Source organism: Sciurus vulgaris (genome assembly GCF_902686455.1).
Source record: "Sciurus vulgaris genome assembly, chromosome: Y".
Classification (NCBI taxonomy): domain Eukaryota; kingdom Metazoa; phylum Chordata; class Mammalia; order Rodentia; family Sciuridae; genus Sciurus; species Sciurus vulgaris.
In genome coordinates, this window is record NC_136481.1 from 1,077,730 (window position 1) to 1,097,912 (window position 20,183).

Below are 20,183 nucleotides of genomic sequence, written 5' to 3' on the forward strand. Positions count from 1 at the left end.
TTTATCACTTGTTCATCATTCAAAAGTGGATTGGTGCCAAGTGCAGTTGCATATTCCTAAAATCCCAGCACTCAGGAGGTTGAGGCAAGGGAATCTCATGTGCAAGGCCAGCCTCAGTAATTTAATGATGTCCTAAGCAATTTAGAGAGATCCTGTCTCAAAACAAATAAAAAGGACTGAGAGTGCAGCCCAGTGGTAAAATGCCCCTTGTTTCAATCCTGAGTTCAAAAAAAAAAAAGTGCATTGTTTAATCTCCTTTTAATTTTACATTTCTGGCAGTTTTTCTTGTTCTTGATTTATAATTTTAATCCATTTGTATTTGACAAGATGCAAAGAATTATATATATAACTATATATGCATATATATTTTATATATTATATAAATTATAAAATATTTATAATTATATATGTATATATTTTATATATATTATATAAATCATATATTTTATATTATATTATATAAGATTATAAGATATAATACATTAAATTATATAGTTTATATATTATATAAAGTATATAATATATGTTATTTATTTATATATAATATATATTATATATATTTTATGTATATATAATATATATTTATATATATGTATGTATGTATATATATTTTTTTGGTTGGGGGGTACTTGTTATTTACTGAGCCTTACTTTGTGGTCTAAAATATTTTCTGTTTTGGAGAATGTTCCATAAACAGCTGAGAAGAAAGTGAATTCAGCTCTTGTGTAATGAAATAGTCTGTAGATGTTTGTCTGTTAAGTCCAACTGATTTATAATTTTTGGGTCTGAGTGAGCATTTATTGGACTTCGGATGACCTATTTGTGAGAGTGGTATGTTGAAATCATTCATTATTGTTGTGTTGGGATGTATTTGAGCTTTTAAGTTGAGTTGTGTTTGTTTTATGTATATCAGCTATGCAGATGTTTGGGGCATAAATATTTACTATCATTATGTCTTCTTTTGGAGTCTTTCCTTTGGCAGTAATAATAAGCCAGCATTATTACATACCTGTAATCTTAGCTACTTGAGAGGCTAAGGCAGAAGGATTACAGGTTTTAATGCCAGGCTTTTATCTTTTCCTAGAAATTTTCATTGGGTTCTTACTCATGCTAGGGATTTTCATTTCACTACCTACAAAAATGGTTCTCTCCAGAAATTCTGTTCTAATATTTATTTTGTTAACTTTCATTTTTCCTCCTTTTTCATTCTTTTATATATTTTCTTAAAGTGTTTTTGTTTAATTCTCTTTTACATTATTTCAGTATTATTTGTCTTTCAAAAGTTGCAAATAAAATCTGGAATTTGTTCTCTTAAAAAAAAAATGAGAGAGCTTAGGCCTGTTTTCATACTTTGAAAGCCATAGGTGGTATATATATTTAAATTAAAATGACAATAATTTTCTAGAATTGTCAATTAAGAAATAATAGTTCAAGTTCAAATGACCAATATCTAGCAATAAATGGAACTTACAGGGTTTATTACTTTGAAAGACACAGAAACAGGAATAGACATAAGGAATTCTTGAGTATTTCTTTCATTCTTCATTGATAGCTGGTTCAAAAGAGCTGGTATTATTACACCTCATGAAAATTTAATTATCTAAAACTTGTTTATTCTCCCCCAAATTCCCTGTATTCTCAAAAAAATTTTGACTGTTTTCTGAAATGAAATGGCAAAAATATTGTGGTTTAATATTTTCTTAACTTAGGTATAGAATTATTATGTAGAATTCTACATTCAAATTTTTAAATTTATTTCATGAGTATTGAATTGCAAAAAATTTTGGTTTTTGCTATTTGAATTTGATACCATACTAATTAACTAAGTTTTTACACTTCTGAATTGTCAGAACCTCAAGAATGGAGACAGTGCTTGAAGAGCCTGATGAAGAAAATATTGGTGGAGTTTCCTCTTTAGATGAAAGAATGGTCCTAGGCCGAAGAGCCCGTATAAAATTTCCATTTAGTATTGTTTTTTCAACTTTTCTCTATTGTGGTGAGACCATCTCGGCTTTGTATGTTTTTAACATTTATCGAATGAATAATGACAAATTCTGGATGTCATTTACCATCGGCTTATTTTTTGTGGGAATAGTTTTGGACCAGGTTACTCTAATGTTTTTTCACAAAGATTTGAACAAAAATAAAATTATACTACTGTTTTGGCACATTTTTTTTTTAGGACCTATAGTGAGGTAAGTGACATATTTATTTGCTATTTCAAACAAGTAAATAGAGTATAAATACAGACTAATAGAACTAAGGATGGAAAACCATTGTCTTATGAAATGTTTCCCTTTTAGTGTGATTTTCCTACTTTTAGAGCTATTAGGATATGATTGTCATCTTTTACAATGAAATATGAATAAATTGTTTCTTGTGTTTTGTGCATTTGTCACATTCTGATCTTTATCATTTTTCTCTTTCTACAATATAGGTATTTTAAGTAAGTTTTGAGAGAGTAATTGTTTATATTAAAGGAGGGAGAATGGAGAAAAGTCAGAAACATTTTGAAAAATCATCTCATTTTTCTTATAAATTGAAGGGACCTAACACTTTAATTGTAGGTTTTTAAGACCTCTAGAATTTGTAGCTACAACTTGAAGTATTAATGTATGGTTAACTTGATCATGATGCGACCACTGTAATTCCAGCTATTAGAGAGGCTGAGACAGAAAGATCTAAAGTTAAAGTCCTGTCTCAGGAATTTAGCAAGTTCCTATCTTGATATAAACAACAAAAAAGTCTGCAAATGTGGCTCAACAGTGGTGTCCTTCGATTCAATTCCCAGTATGGAATTATAATTCCCAGTATTATTTTCTTATAATTTGTTACTGGTTTGATTTGTGTGTAAGGACTGTATATATATATATATATATATATATATATATATATATATATATATTTTTGGTACTGAGAATTAAACATAGGACACTTGCAAATAAAATCTGGAATTTGTTCTCTTAAAAAAAAAAGAGAGAGAGAGCTTAGGCCTGTTTTCATACTTTGAAAGCCATAGGTGGTATATATATTTAAATTAAAATGACAATAATTTTCTAGAATTGTCAATTAAGAAATAATAGTTCAAGTTCAAATGACCAATATCTAGCAATAAATGGAACTTACAGGGTTTATTACTTTGAAAGACACAGAAACAGGAATAGACATAAAGAATTCTTGAGTATTTCTTTCATTCTTCATTGATAGCTGGTTCAAAAGAGCTGGTATTATTACACCTCATGAAAATTTAATTATCTAAAACTTGTTTATTCTCTACTGAGCTGCATTCCCAGCCCTTTTTATTTTTCACTTTGAGACAGGGTCTCCATCACTTGCTTAGGGCCTCCCTAAGTTGTTCAGGCTGGCCTTGAACTTAGAATACTGCATAGAAAAACATGTACTTTAGTAAAAGATCAGATTAAAACTCTTCCATGCCAAAAAATTAATTGAAGTGCATGAAATTATTGTGGGTCTTTGATCAGGGCTAATTTAGTTGAGGTTTGATTATATCTCCTGAATGTAAAGATCTTATGAGTAAACAACAAAAAATGGAAGAACAAATTTGTTACAAAATTCAATTATTAAGTAATATTTTAGATAATATTAAGAAACAATAAACAAGCATTGAGAAAAATATGTATGTGATCATATATATTTTAATCATAATCACTATTTTAGGTTTCTTAAGGTAAACTATTTTTTTACTAAAACATTAAAATAGAGATAAAATAATTGATAAATGTATGCATTCAAGTAGACAATACTGAATTGCTCACTTTTCAATTCCTTTGAAATTCTCCACATTAGCTGAGTATAGTGGTACCCACCTATAATCTGTCTTGGGAGGCTTGGGCAGGAAGATCTCAGGTTCAAGGATAACCTCAACAATTTAGTGAGGTCTAAACAACTTTGCAAGACCCTGTCTCAAAATAAAAAATATAAAAATGGGTGGGGATGTAATACCCCTCTGAATTCAATCCCTAATACTTACTTCCTGCAAGAAAATATCCATCTTAGAGAAAAGTGACTAATGATAGTAACAAAATATTTTGCAAAGATATCTTCAACATAAACATTGCCTACTCTCTACATTTTTAAATAATCTTATTGTTATTAAGTCATTAATTTTGTTTTTATCCTCTGTACCTTTTGTTTACCTATCATAATGACACTTCTTCTTAAATAAAAATGTATGAGAGGAATAATGCTTTGGGAAAAACAGTTGATTTCCCCCCTCTTAAAACAGGATATTTACAATGTACTTATTCAAAATGCACACTTAGAATTACACTGGGAAAATTTAAACTTATTTACCATATTCTGACAGATTTTGTCAGGGAAACTATGGTCTACTAAGCAGAAATGAAATTTCATATGAATGCATTTTAAAAAATAACATGATGTAATAGTTTATATAGTTGTGTGAACCTCATATTTGTATATTTCATTTGTATATGATATTGAAATTAAATGAATTACAAATAATGATATATTTGTCAAATACTTGGAGAAGCATTAATATCTCTCATTCATCTTTCTCATATTCTATTATGTTTTCTATTCTGTTTTTTTAGCAGCTTTTCCATGGATATAATGGGAACATACAGTATGATTGTGTTCTACCCTTCTTATTAAAAAAGTTTTTTTTCAGTACTAGGGATTAAGTCCACAGCCTAGCATATGTTAGACAAATAAGTGTTCTAGCCCTGAGCTACATCTTGAACACTTTAAATATATATTTTATATAATATAAAAATATATAAATATAATATAATTTATGTATACATAAATATTTTTAGAAGAGTTTCTTGTTAAGTTATGGGAACTTACCTCAAACTTGTGATTTTCCTGCCTTACCATTCCTATATGTTGGGTTTATAGGTGTGGACCACCATGCCCTGCACATAATTAAAAAAAATTCTTTTTCTCCTCAGATTAGCTATAGAGTTTCAGGAGCTTCATAATATTTACTTTTAAAAATATTTATTTACTTATTGCTTTAGAAGTTCATGTATTTCAGAGTATGAGTGAACTATAATTTATTTAATGTTGTTCTCAAATGAATATTTTTCATTAGTTTAAAGGAATATTTATGGAAGATATGCAGTGAATTTTAAAATTAGGTAGATGTATCCATATTTACTTCAAAGAATATTATAATTAGTATGCTTATAAAATTTTCGTGATTTTTTTCCCCTCATCTGGATATATGGAAATTGTTGCACTTTTTCTTTTACTATTATAATTTTATTTTGTTTTGTTTTTATTCTTTGAATTTGGGTTTTTAAAAAAATTTTTGGTACCTGCTTTTGAAGCCAGGGGTTATTAATCATTGAGTCACATTCCTAGGTCTTTATATTTTTTTTTTGTTTGTTTGTTTGTTTTCAGAGGAGTTCTCAATGAATTGCTTAGGACCTCACTCAATTGCTGCAACTGGCCTCACACTGCAATCTTCCTGCCTCAGGCTCTAGCTAGAGTCTCTGGGATTCAGGCATGTGCCAGCTTTAACTTACATTTAAAAACAATAGTTGCACATTCTTGCATATGTTTTTCAGTCTGCATTAAACAGTTTTTTGAGTACCACATATTATTTGTACATTTTTATGGGGTACAGTCTGATAGATAATTGAATACATATATAGTATCTAGTGATAAAATCAGGGTACTTAGAATTTCTAGCTCCTTTAAACATTTATCATATTTATTTTTGGGGGACCTTCAGACTCTTTTTTTCAATTATATATTGATACACAATATCTAATTCTTTCTTCCTTTTGCACTATTTTACTTCCTATTTCTATGAGTTCCATATTTTTAGCTTCCACAAATGAATGAGAACATATAAAATATGTCATTCTGGCATGGCTTATTTACATAGTATGCATGTTACTTTTTAAATAAATATCTTCTTCTAGTCTCCTAGATTTGTTTACTTTGTAGATTTTTTTTGGGGGGGGGGGGTTCTTTTTGTTTTAGTACTAGGGCCTAAACCCAGCAGTGCTTTAGCAACTAAGTCACATCCTGAGACATTTTTATTTTTTAATAAAATAAACAAGTTACTTAAGACTTCACTAAGTTGTCAAGGATGTCTCTGAACTTGGGATTCTACTTACTTAGTCTCCCTAGTTGCTGGAATTAGAGATGTGCCACTGCAACCGACAATAATACACTTTTGAATGAACAATGAGTGATAGAAGAAATCAGTGAAGAAACCAAACAAGAGTACAAACTGAACATGTCATAATCTCTGGCATGCTCAAAAAGATTAATCTTTTTGATTAATTAATAAAATATTAATTAATATGCCAATGAAATATAAATGTACTGCATAAAAATGATATGTATTTTTTAATTTTACTATGTATTTATTTATTTTTAAATTTATTATTTTTATTTTATTTTATTTTTTTTTGTGGTGCTGGGGGTCAACTGCAGGACCTTTTGCTTGCAAGGCAAGCACTCTACCAACTGAGCTATATACCAGCCCCTTTAAATTTATTTTTATTGTAAAAAAATAGGATATATCTTGTTTCTGTTTGTACATGAAGTAAATGCCTACAAATTGTGTAATCATACATTTACATAGGGTAATGGTGCTTAATTCATTCTGTTATTTTCCCTTCCCCCCAAACCCTTCCACCACTCTTTTCCCTCTATACAGTCCTTCCTTCCTCCATTCTCACCCCCTTCCTAACCCCCCGCATTATGAGTCATCATCTACTTATCAGCCAGATCATTCCTCCTTTGGTTTTTTGAGATTGGTTTATCTCACTTAGCATGATATTCTCCAATTTCATCCATTTGCCTGCAAATGCCATAATTTTATCATTCTTTATGACTGAGTAATATTCCATTGTATATATATATCACAGTTTCTTTATCCATTCATCAATTGAAGGGCATCTAGATTGGTTCCACAGTCTGGCTATTGTGAATTGAGCAGCTATGAACATTGATGTGGCTATATCTCTGTAGTATGCTGATTTTAAGTCCTTTGGGTATAGGCCAAGGAGTGGGATAGCTGGGTCAAATGGTGATTCCATTCCAAGTTTTCTAAGGAATCTCCACACTGCTTTCCAGAGTAGCTGCACTAATTTGCAGCCCCACTAGTAATATATGAGTGTACCTTTTCCCTCACATCCTCACCAACACCTACTGTTACTTGTATTATTGATAATAGCCATTCTAATTGGGGTGAGATGCACTCATAGGGTAGTTTTGATTTGCATTTCTCTTATTACTAGAGATGTTGAACATTTTTTCATATATCTGTTGATTGCTTGTAGATCTTCTTCTGTGAAATGTCTGTTCATTTCCTTAGCTCATTTGTTGATTGGGTTATTTGTATTCTTGGTGTAGAGGTTTTTGAGTTCTTTATATATTCTGGAAATTTTGCTCTGAAGTATGAGTGGCAAAGATATTCTCCCACTCTGTAGGCTCTTTCTTCGCATTCCTGATAGTTTCCTTTGCTGAGAGAAAGCTTTTTAGTTTGAATCTATCCCAGTTGTTGATTCTTGCTTTTATTTCTTGTGCTGTGGGAGTCCTGTTAAGGAAGTCTGATCCTAAGCCAACATGTTGAAGATTTGGACCTACTTTTTCTTCAATAAGATGCAGGGTCTCTGGTCTGATTCCAAGGTCCTTGATCCATTTTGAGTTGAGTTTTGTGCAGGGAGAGAGATAGGGGTTTAGTTTTATTCTGTTGCATATGGATTTCCAGTTTTCCCAGCACCATTTGTTGAAGAGGCTATCTTTTCTCCATTGTATATTTTTGGCACCTTTCATTAGTATGAGAAAATTGTATTAATTTGGGTTTGTGTGTGTGTCCTCTATTCTGCACCATTGAGCTACTTGTCTATTTTTGTGCCAATACCATGCTGTTTTTGTTACTATTGCTTTGTAGTATAGTTGAAGTTCTGGTATTGGGAATATCCCCTGCTTCACTCTTCCTGCTAAGGATTGCCTTAGGTATTCTGGGTTTTTAATTCTTCCAGATGAATTTAATGATTTCTCTTTCTATTTCTGCAAGGTACATCATTGGGATTTTAATTGGAATTGCATTGAATCTGTATAGCACTTTTGGTATACACTTATGGCCATTTTGACAATATTAATTCTGCCTATCCAAGAATATGGGAGATCTTTCCACCTTCTAAGGTCTTTCTCAATTTCTTTCTTCAAAGTTTTGTAGTTTTCATTGTAGAGATCTTTACCTCTTTGGTTTGATGGATTCCCAAGTATTTTATTTTATTTTATTTTATTTTATTTTTTTTGAGACTATTGTAAATGGAGTTGTTTTCCTCATTTCCCTTTCAGATATTTCATCACTTGTATATAAAACTGCTTTAGATTTATGCGTGTTGATTTTATAGCATACTATTTTGCTAAATTCATCGATGAGGTCTAGAAGTTTTCTGGAAGAGTTTTTTGGATCCTCTAAGTATAGAATCATCTCATCAGCAAATAGTGACAATATAAGTTCCTCTTTTCCTATTCGTATTCCCCTAATTTCTTTAGTTTGTCTAATTGCTCTGGCTAATATGTCAAGAATGATGTTGAATAGAAGTGGTGAAAGAGGACATCTCTGGCTTGTTCCCATTTTTAATGGGAATGGTTTCAGTTTTTCTCCATTAAGAATGATGTTGACCATGGGCTTAGCATAAATAGCCTTTACAACGTTCAGGTATGTTCCTACTATCCCTATTTTTTCTAGTGTTTTGAGTATGAAGGGGTGTTGTATTTTGTCAAATGCTGTTTCTGCGTCAATTGAAATAATCATATGATTCCTATCCTTAAGTCTATTGACATGATGGATTACGTTTATTGATTTACTGATATTAAACCATTCTTGCATTCCAGGGATGAACCCCACTTGATTGTGGTGCACAATTTTCTTAATATGTTTTTGGATACGGTTTGCCAATATTTTGTTAAGGATGTTTGCATCTATATTCTTCAAGGATATCAGTCTAAAATTTTCTTTACTTGATGTATTTTTTCCTGGTTTGGGTATGAGGGTGATATTAGCTTCATAGAATGAGTTCGGTAGGGTACCGTCCTTTTCTATTTCCTGGAAAACTTTGAGAGTATTGGAATGAGTTCTTCTTTGAAGGTCTTGTAGAACTCGGCTGAGAATTCATCTGGTCGTGGGCTTTTCTTGGATGGTAGATTTTTAATGGCTTCTTCTATTTCATTGCTTGATATTGATCTGTTTAAATTGTGTATGTCCTCCTGGTTCAGTTTGGGAGGAGCATATGTCTCTAGAAATTTGTCAATGTCTTCGGTAGTTTCTATTTCATTGGAATACAGATTTCAAAGTAGCTTCTCATTATGTTCTGTATCTCAGTGGTGTCCGTCATGCTATTTCTTTTTTCATCACAAATTTTAGTAATTTGAGTTTTCTCCCTCCTTCTCTTTGTTAGTGTGGCTAAGGGTTTGTCTATTTTGTTTACTTTTTCAAAGAACCAACTTTTTGTTTTGTCAATTTTTTGAATTGTTTCTTTTGTTTCAATTTCATTGATTTCAGCTCTGATTTTAATTATTTCCTGTCTTCTACCACTTTTGCTGTTATTCTGTTCTTCTTTTTCTAGGACTTTGAGCTGTAATGTTAGGTCATTTAGTTGTTGACTTTTTATCCTTTTCTTGAATGTGCTCCATTCAATGAATTTTCCTCTTAGTACCGCTTTCATAGAGTCCCAGAGATTTTGATATGTTGTATCATTGTTCTCATTGACCTCTAAGAATTTTTTTAATCTCCTCCCTGATGTTTTATTTTATCCATGTTTCATTAAATAGCATACTATTTAGTCTCCAGATGTTGGAGTAATTTCTGGTTTTTATTTTATCATTGATTTCTCCTCTCATTATTATGATCTGATCTGATATTATGATCTGATAGAATACAAGGCAGAATCTCTATTTTTTTTTTTTGTATTTCCTAAGGGCTGCTTTGTGGCACAAACATATGGTCTATTTTCAAGAAGGTTCCATGTGCTGCTGAGAAGAAAGTGAATTTGCTCGTTGATAGATGGAATATTCTATATATGTCTATTAAGTGTAGGTTATTGATTGTTTTATTGAGTTCTATGGTTTCTTTGTTTGCTTTTGATTGGAAGATCTATTCAGTGGTGACAGTGTTAAAGTCACATGGAATTATTATGTTGTGGTCTATTTGATTCCTGAAATTGAGAAAGATTTGTTTGATGTACAGGGATAAACTATTGTTTGGGGCATAAATAGTTATGATCATTATGTCTTCCTGATTTATGGTTCTCTTAAGCATTATGAAATGTCCTTCTTTATCCCTTCTGACTAACTTTGGCTTGAACTCCACTTTATCTGATATGAGGATGGAAACCCCTGCTTTTTTACTGATTCCATGTGCATGGTAGGTTTTTTCCCATCCTTTCACCTTTAGTCTGTGGATGTCTTTTTCTATGAGATGAGGACATTAACAATATTGTCATAATAAATAGAATGAGTTCAATTATTACCTTCAGTATAAGCAAACAGATTTGCAATAAGGTCAGCAGTTTCTAATGGAGGACAAAGAGGATGCAGAAGGATGTAGGATGAAGCTGTTAATGGGATAAGAAAAAAATATACAGAAGTTGTAGATAATAGAAAGAGGATGAGAATATAATCAAAAAAATTGGTTGTTAGCATGCAAAACTGTAGAAAGGACTCCAAGGGAATAGGTATACAAAAGGAAAATAGAGCAAGAAAAGTAAAGAAATACTTATAATTGTTCAATAAGGAGAAAAAAGAAAATCTACCCTATAAGAGTCATATAATATTCAAACCTCCCAGTGTTCAGTAGCCTGATGTATGAGAGGTACCTGACAATGAGCTTCTAGTCTCCAGCAGGCATCTCAGGATGGGATTTGCCCCACTTAAAGATAGGAGCTACGGCTTCCAGGATTATCCAAGATGCATGCTCTGGCTTCCAAATGTGTTGGTAAATGGGCAGCTGCAGTTTAGGGCGTGGCCATGGTCAGCTGCAGGTCCTGGAGGTGGGATGCAGTTGCTCAGGCAGGGGTCCTGGAGGTCGGATGTGTTTGGTGTGGTTGTGGGATCCTGGAGGCAGGGTGCAATCAATTGGTCTGGAGGCTCCCAGTGATAGGGTGCAGTCAGTTGGTCTGGGGGTCTTGATGGCAGGGGGCAGTCAGTGGAGGGCCCTGGAGGCAGGGAGTGATTGGTTGGGCTGAGGGATCTTGGAGATGGGGCTCAGTCAGTCCAGTCAGGCGTCCTACCGGGCCTGGCTGTTGTCTCAAAATGGCAGCAACCACGTATAATCAAACCTGCAGGTACTGTAACAGTGAACTTCCAGGCAGCAGCAGGCAACCGGCGCTGTTCTGGCGGTCAGTGATCAGTTTGCTGACTGTTGTTGGACGATGGGGAGGTGAACCTTGGGTGGTGGGCGATGGATAAGTGTATGGCAGGCTGGTGGAGGCATGAAGCAGGCAAATGGTGAATGATGGGTGCCTGACAGTGAGCAATCTGCTCAAAAAGGCATGGATATGCTGGCAGACTGCCAGTGATCACAGTAGACAAATGGGGTAAACAAATGGGGTAAACATATTGCAGGGGATCAATATGCAGCAAAAACTGCCTTACCAAGAAACAGATATCCTCTGCTTGAAACCCAAGTTGCAGAGTGATAAGGAACACAGACTCCCTCTAGTCTGCCATCTTGGATCTTCCTGACATGTATATTTTAGACTATGTGGACTTATATATTAAATCTTATATTATGAACTGATTGAGGTCAGCTATTGTGTTTCATCAGAGCTAAATTGGGAAAGTATTATCTGACCTTTGAATTAAACTTATAATTTATAATTATAATTTCTTATTAATTTTATATAAAATTATTGAGAAAGATTTGTTCCAACCCAAAATTATTAGCACAAAAGAAAGAAAAGTAAGTTCTTAGTTTTCTTCTTATTTTCATATTTTGAAAGTTCTTGATTTCAGGTATGTTTTTTCCTAATGAATGTTCAACATTTTCATTTTCTATGATTATTAAGATTTTAACTATTTTATTTTTAAGTTCAGTAATTTCCAAAGGTATCTTCCTCATTCCTTTTTTCATACATTTGAATTGGCAAATTATTTAATCTCTAATTTTTGAAAGGAAAAAAAACTCCATTGGTTTTGAATTTAAATTATGTTTTATATTAGTAGATATAACTACCTTAACAAGTTTACATTACATCTAATTGGATACATTATATTTAAGATTATATTATGTTATATAGTATATAATTATACATTATATATACATTATATATCTTAATTTTCTTTGCAAATAACAAAAAGCCTAAAACCAGGGCTGGGGATATGGCTATGTGGCAGAGTCCTTGCCTCCCATACATAATGTCCTGGGTTTACTATTATTTTTTGTATCACACCAAAATAATAACTTTAAGACTTAAAATCTTTCATACAATTTAAGTTATAATTGGTATGCCATTAATTTCATCCATTACAATTTTTAATTCATTGTTTTTGGTAAATTTACAAATTTGTGATTCCATATTCACAGTCAATTTCAGAACATTTGCACTACTGGAAAAGGAAGACTATTCCTCTTAGCACAGTCAACATATGAGTCATTCACTGATCTATTTTGTTTCTATGTATTTAACCTCTTCTATGTTTTTATGTATTTCACATTTCATATATGTAAATTGTAACTATGTACTCTTTCAATCTTTGTATGTTTTTTGGTGTACATAAGGCTACTTGTATCTGAGCATGTATGTTTTTTATCAACTGGAAATTTCCTATCACTATTTTTTAAATACTGTCAATTCCTATTTCTTTTCATAAAGTGTGATCACTTCTAAGTGAGTCATGAAGAAGGATTATCTATTTTCCACTTTTTTCTCTAAACTACATTTTTATAGAATCATGATATTTGCTTTCCAGTTGTGTAACTACCCTTAAATTTTCTCTCACCCAATCCCATCATATCGTTTCAACTATTATTTCTTGTTGTACAGAAGTTCTTTGTTTTTCTTAAGATACGTTCAACATTGAGGTGTTTTGTGTTTTGTAATTGTAAACCTTCCTTTTATATAAAAGAATGTTACTTTGTTTTGTTCCTTATAAGTATAATATATGAAGTATTTAGAGGTTATTATTATGTTTCTTACTCATACATGGTATTATTTTGATAGTTTAATAGAATTTGATTTGTGAAACTTGCTTAAATTTTGGGGTAGGATACTGGAACTTGAACTCAGGGGCACTCCACCACTGATCTACATTCCCAACACTATTTTATATTTTATTTAGAGATGGGAGTCTCACTGAGTTGCTTAGTGCCTTGCATTTGCTGAAACTTGAAATCCTCCTGCTTCAGCTTCCCCAGACACTGGGATTACAGGTGTGTGCCACCACACCTGGCTTTTCATCCATTAAAATTTTTAATTCATTGAAGTTAAATCCCACTGCAGATATTTTATATATTGTATTTGCTTTTGTCATTTTTCTGAGTCTACTCAATTAAAATTTAAAACTTTAATTTAAAAATTTTTAACAATATGATTTCAAAGGATGCTAGATGATTTTTTAATGGGAAAAAATAACAAAACTGTTACTGTGCTAATTTTGAGTACTTTGAAGTAGTTAGAGCTGAAATAGATTTATATCATGGGGAAAACATCTAAAACCACTGATATTTTAAAAAAATTATCAGTAACATATAAAGCATTTCTTTTTAGGTAAATGACATTTATATGAGAATATAAAAGCATGGATAAAGACTGGGATATTATATGTCAAGCTGAAAAGGCAAGAGGCAAATTGAGTTGTATATTATACAGTCAGGTGAATCTTTCTATAAGATTTTTTCTATAAAAAATGGAAGTTTATCTGATAATTTATTAAATATTTCTACACATCATCGAGAAATGTTAATTTTGCATGTTACTTCATTCTAACAGGTGTTTGTGTGTCATTATAAACTACCATAAGTTGTTGAAAAAGCTTGAACAACAGAAGAAAGATACTCAAGTTAGTATGAGCAGACGACACATGAAGCTGAAAAGGGAGATTGTTCTTTCAATCCATGGAATTTTTATGCAGTGCAAGGCTTTCAAGTGCATGTCAGTGACTCAAGCCTTTCTTGGTTCTGTTCCACAATTAATTTTTCAGTTGTATATCACTTTCACCATAAGAGAATGGCCTTTGGGTAGAGGTAAGTTGGTTTATTTGTTGTTTGAAGGCAGTTCTAAAACTGTAGATATGGCTTAATAATAATAGAAATATTATTGGTAATATTAGTGGTAATATTAGTGGTAATAGAAATTGAGAAGTCTAAGTACTTATTGCCTAATTATGACTGTACTATTTCTTAAATAATTCTAATTATTATTATTATTAATATTACTACTACTACTACTACTACTACTAGTACTAGTCTTCCCCTCCTCCTCCTCCTCCCCTTCCTCCTCCTCCTTCTTCTTCTTCTTCTCCTTTTTGTTTTTTGTTACAGGTATTAAACTCAGAGGTGCTTAACCACTGAGCCACATCCCAGCCCTTTTTATTTCTTATTTTGAGACAGGGTCTCATCAAGTTTTTTGGGACCTTGCCATATTGCTGAGGCTGGCTTTGAACTTGTGATCCTTCTGCCTTAGCTTTCCAAGGCATTGGGATAACAGGAGTGTGCCACTATACCTGGCTCCATTTCTTTTTAATTATTATTATTTTTTATTTGCACATTATAATTATGTGTAATACTGGAATTCATAATACCATACTTGTACATGAACATAACATGATTTGATCATTCTCATTCCCCAAGTTCTTCCTGGTTTTGTATTTTGATTGGAGTGACAGTTACTGGAACTTATGTATTGATAAAATGGTTTAGAATGATTCATGTACATTGAACCAGTATCAGTTTCCTATAAATTGTATTATGTAAAATGCAATCCTTGTGGGGAACTGTGTATTGTGTACAGAGAAACTCTCTAGACTTCCTTGACAATTGTCTATAAATCTACCAAATAAAAAGTGGGAAAAAAAAGTCAGGCAGGAGCTGTGATGCATGTCTGTAATCACAGCTCAGGAGGCTGAGGCAGGAGGATTGCAAGTTCAAAGGCAGCCTCAGCAAAGGTGAGGCCCTAAACAAATCAGGGAGACCCTATCTCTAAATAAAATACAAAATGGGGCTTGGTATGTGGCTCAGTGGATGAGTGCCCTGAGTTCAATCCCTGGTACTCCCTCCCATGCCCTCAAAAAAATAAAGAGAAAAGTAACCAGGTGCGCATGTACTTGGTGTATATGTCTCTGATAGTTTATAGTTAGGCATATAAGTACAAGAAAGAATAACAGAATAGTTGACTGGCTAAATTAAGCAGCTTTTGATCAGCTACATAAATAAAACTGAAATATTTTCACTTAGTATTGAAGAGTAAAATGGCAAATTGAATTAATTCTCAAAAACAATCATTTTCCAGTTTTTAAACTTGACCAAAATATCCTTTAACATCAAATCACTAAGAGACAGAAATCATTTAATACAGTGCTACAGAGATGTCAATCAAATTATACATAAATATTTTTAAAAAGAAGGAAAATATATTTTTTTCAGAAAATGGAAGTTGATTTTAGCATCTATCTGAACTTCAAAAATTAAAATAGTCATAGTTTAAAAAATTATATAAGGATAGACTGTATATACTATGTATGAAACATTTTTATTTTAAAAAGCTAAGTTTGTCTAAGAAATAGGTGACAAATGGATATAGATAGCAGTTTAAAACCAGTTAGCACATTTTTATGTATCCTAAATCACTGGATACATAAAAATTGAAATACGTTTAAGCCAAAATACAGCTATTAAACTTTATGCAGCCACTACAAATAATGGGATACATATTTTTGTTTTAGAAAGAAATGATCTCTAGTGCAATCTTGTGAGAAAAAAATTTTGCAAAAGTTAAAATATAGAAATACAAAGTGAATGCATGAAAAATAATCTTAGATGTTACGGACAGAGTCTGACCACTGGCTTTTATTATCTTATTCTTTTTGTGCTGTTTGGTATTAAAGGTAGTGTATTTATATAGCAGATTCTGTAGACAGTCTGTCTTGATTTGTGTGCTCATTGTCCCTTTATCAACTACTTTTGGGGGTAAATTTCTTAATTTTTAACTTCTTATCTATAAAATAGCAGAATGTATGTAACTATTGTAGATTTATGAAAATTATTGAATTTAATGCATTATAAATGCCTAGTAATATCCTAGCACAATGATCTGTTACTTGGGAGACTGCAGGAGGATTATAATTTCCAGATCAGTCTCAGTAATTCAGCAAGACCCTCACGAATTTAGGAGAGCCCCATCTCAAAATAAAACAATTAAAAAGGACTAGAAAGATAGCTCAGTGGTAATGTGCTCCTGGGTTCAATTCCTAGTACAAAAACAATAAGAAACAAACAAACACACAAACAAACAAATAAATAAAATGCTTACAACATTGTCAAGTTCATGGAAGCACTTGACACATACTCATTATATTTGTTTTTAATTAATTAAATGATTTGGGAAATTACAAATTCATTTGTTAGAATTTCTTTCCTGCTGTTACCCTTATTACAGAGAGATATTTTACACTTTTTAAAAATTTTATTTTGAGAAAATTGACTTGTTCTTTGAATGAATTTTAGTTTTTGTCCTTCTTTCCTAAAACTGAACATTCAGCTAGGTGTTAGTTGTAGTTTTTGAAAATTTTACTGCTCTTAAATAATCTTGAGTTTTCTGTCAAAGGAAAATTGAACATCTATATGTAAAATATTCTTACCTGTTCTTGAAAATAACTCACATTTATCTTAATTTGTGTTGTTTTTAATAGTCCACATTCTCCAATACCTGTTATCCCATCAGTCAGCTCCATTTCCAGGATTTATTATAACTCCATCTTAACATTTTTCTGCTATAACCCTAATATATGGTGTTATTTTTTTCTTTATACCTGCCCTTATCCTAGCTTTCTGCAAAAAATAGTTATCTTTTTAAGTTACAATTCATATGATTTTTTTTATTAAACAACTTTTGTGTTCAACTTATCATATATCATGAAATCTGAATCTATTTTCCCAAATTCATCTGTGCCATTCTTTTCTTGAGGAAATGTATATGTAAGTGAATAACTTTCTAATCCATACAAAAAGGTAAGGAGGAGTGTATTTTAAAATAATACATTTAAAATAGAATACTTTTATCATTTATCAAAAATATTATTTAATATTTCTATGTTTATTTTAATAGCATTCCTGATGACATTTTCCTTAATGTCAATTACCTATGGGGCCATTCTCTGCAATACACTGGCTATCCAAATGAAGTATGATGATGTTAACATTAAACTTCGGGCGATAGAATTCATCTGCATCATGGTATGGCGTTGCTTGGAAATTACCTCACGTATAGTGATTCTGGTGCTTTTTACCTCATCGCTGAAGCTAAAGAGCATTCCCTTTTTATCAGTCGTATTTTCCATATTATTCTTGGAGCCATGGCTGGAGTTTTGGAGAAGTGGTGCTCATCTTCCTAGACATACTAAAAGTAATTCCAATCCAGTGGAAACAGTACTGATGCTTATCTTGATTACTCTACTGTATGCTGCCATCAACTTCTCCTGCTGGTCAGCAGTGAAACTTCAATTGTCAAAAGATGAAATAATTGACAAAACACCAAACTGGGGTCATAGAATCCTGCACCACAGTTTTCGGTTTATAGAAAATGTGATAATGATTTCAGTATTTAGGCTATTTGGTAGGAAAACTTTATTGAATTGTTGTGAATCATTAATTGCCACACAACTCATTATCTCCTACTTGTTATCCATTGGTTTTATGCTCCTCTTCTATCAGTATCTGCACCCAAGTTGGCCAGATAAAGCATTACCAGAACATACTGAAAATCAGCCTGAAGCAATGTGATATTATATAAATGCATAAAGAGTTGTCAATTAAAAAGAGTCAAAATAAAAGCTGATAATTTATTATTACTTCTGTAGTAGGACTGGGTATTTTTTGTTCAACATATTACATGCTATTCATTAAAACCAAAACCAGAATTTCCACAGAAAAATGAACAAAGATGCTGAATTTAATATTAGTAAGATACCTGAATAGAGGAGAAAGTAAATTTCCTTTATTCAGTAAAATGTTGGAAGCAGTTGCTAATAAAATGGATTTTTCTCTTGTGAATGTATAGTCCTTTGAATTCTATCACTATTTACAAGTATATCTTCTGATTTTTGTTTTCTCAACTCCAAATATAGGATTAGTTAAAAAAAATATCCATTAAGCAGGACAAATACCATGGTCTATTTTCTCCCAGTGCAGTGTAAAATATATGTAAAATATAAGTTGTTTATTTTACCAGAGTTGTACAGACCTTAATACTTTAACACAGAGAATTATATAAGTACATTAATATTTGACTTTAGGAAAAATCCTTCAAAATCTTTAGCTGATGGTCTGAGTTATAGTCACAAACTTTTTCAGATTTACCCTCCATAAACCTTGTGCAATTTAAAAACTCTAGTGTAACTTAGACTTGTCCACTCTACCATATAAAATACAAAGTACTTTCTCATTTAGAAACATTTTTTTCTCTTTTTAAAATTTTCCATACTAAATAATATTTTTCTACCTATAACTTTCTTTTATCTCTTCCCTAGTTGTTGACCTTTTAAATTTACACTCTGGAATGAGTCTTATGAAATTTCTGAATTTAGATAAATTACTTCATTTAAATAAGATAAAAGACTTTATGCTTTTTACAGTACTTTAACTGAAATACAACGGAAACTTTTTTATTCTTTGTATGTAGAATTACATGTTAGAATTTTTAACTTAGTAACCTTGCCTTAATGAAGACCCAGAAACAAAAGCAGTCATAAGGTGTTTTTTTTTTTTTAATAAAAAACAAGTTTAAAAACATATTTAATCCATTCATCTGTTGAAGGGCATCTAGGTTGGTTCCATAATCTAGCAATTGTGAACTGAATGGATAAAGAAACTCTGGTATACATACAAAATGGAATACTCTTCAGCCATAAAGAATAATAATATTATGACATTTGCAAATAAATGGATGGAATTGGAGACTATCATGCTAAGTGAAATAAGCCAAGCCCAAAAAACCAAAGGCCTAATGTTTTCCCTGATAAGTGGAGGATGATATATAATGGGGGTGGGGTGGGGAATGAGAGAATAATGGGGGGGGACTTTAGAATATGCAGAAGAAAATGAGAGGGAGGGGGTATGAAAAATAGTGTAATTAGACTTCATTACCCTATGTTCATGTATGATTACACTAATGGTATGAATGTACATTGTGTACAACCATAGAAACAAAATGATATACCCCATTTGGTATAATGAATCAAAATGCAGTCTGTAAAAAATTAAAAGCTAAATAAAAATAATAAAAAAACACACTTAATATTCAAATATATATTACATTCTGGAATTGAAGAGGACAAGGGTACCTAAACTTATATTTAGTTGAAGTTTTACTATTTTAGCTTTGTAAATCAATCAAATGTTTCCTCTAGCAAACACATTTATGAAGACTAGTTCCATTTATGTTCAGTCTCACTTATTTTTAACTTTATAAGTTATCCATGAAAAAAATCAAGGTATCAGACAAGTGTAGTTAACAGGATAAGCCATCTTTTTCCTGATAAATAAAAATCTTAGAAGCAATGGATATTACTGTTTAAAAATTTTATGGGAGGGATTGGGGGGGAAGAGATAAGAAAAAAGAATAACAATGAATCAAACCCATTACTCTATGTAAATGTACGATTACACAAATTGTATGCCTCTACTTCATGTACAACCAGAGAAACAAGTTGTACCCCATTTGTTTATAATAAAAAATAAATTTTATAAAAACTAACACTAATGATGTCCTAATCACCTAGAAAAACATGAGGATAGTGATTTTAAAGACAGATTTTATTTGTATAACTAATAAAAATTGAACTTTTCTTAAATATGAAACACATGAACTAAAAGTTATTTGGATTCATTTATTTTTCTTTTTTTTTATTGTAAACAAATGGGATACATGTTGTTTCTCTGTTTGTACATGGCGTAAAGGCATGCCATTTGTGTAATCATAAATTTACATAGAGTAATGTTGTTTGATTCA

The 20,183-nt window shown here is 31.6% G+C and overlaps 1 protein-coding gene across 1 annotated transcript; it reads left to right on the forward strand.

The window, feature by feature from the left end:
• Window positions 1–1,860: 1,860 nt before the first annotated feature.
• Window positions 1,861–17,956, forward strand: LOC306652035 (XK-related protein 3-like; the record flags this gene model as incomplete). Its single annotated transcript, XM_079125092.1, has 4 exons — window positions 1,861–1,948; window positions 2,183–2,195; window positions 13,950–14,203; window positions 17,283–17,956. 4 exons carry the CDS (start codon window positions 1,861–1,863, stop codon window positions 17,954–17,956), a joined length of 1,029 nt encoding a protein of 342 aa, XP_078981218.1.
• Between the last annotated feature and the right edge of the window lie 2,227 nt (window positions 17,957–20,183).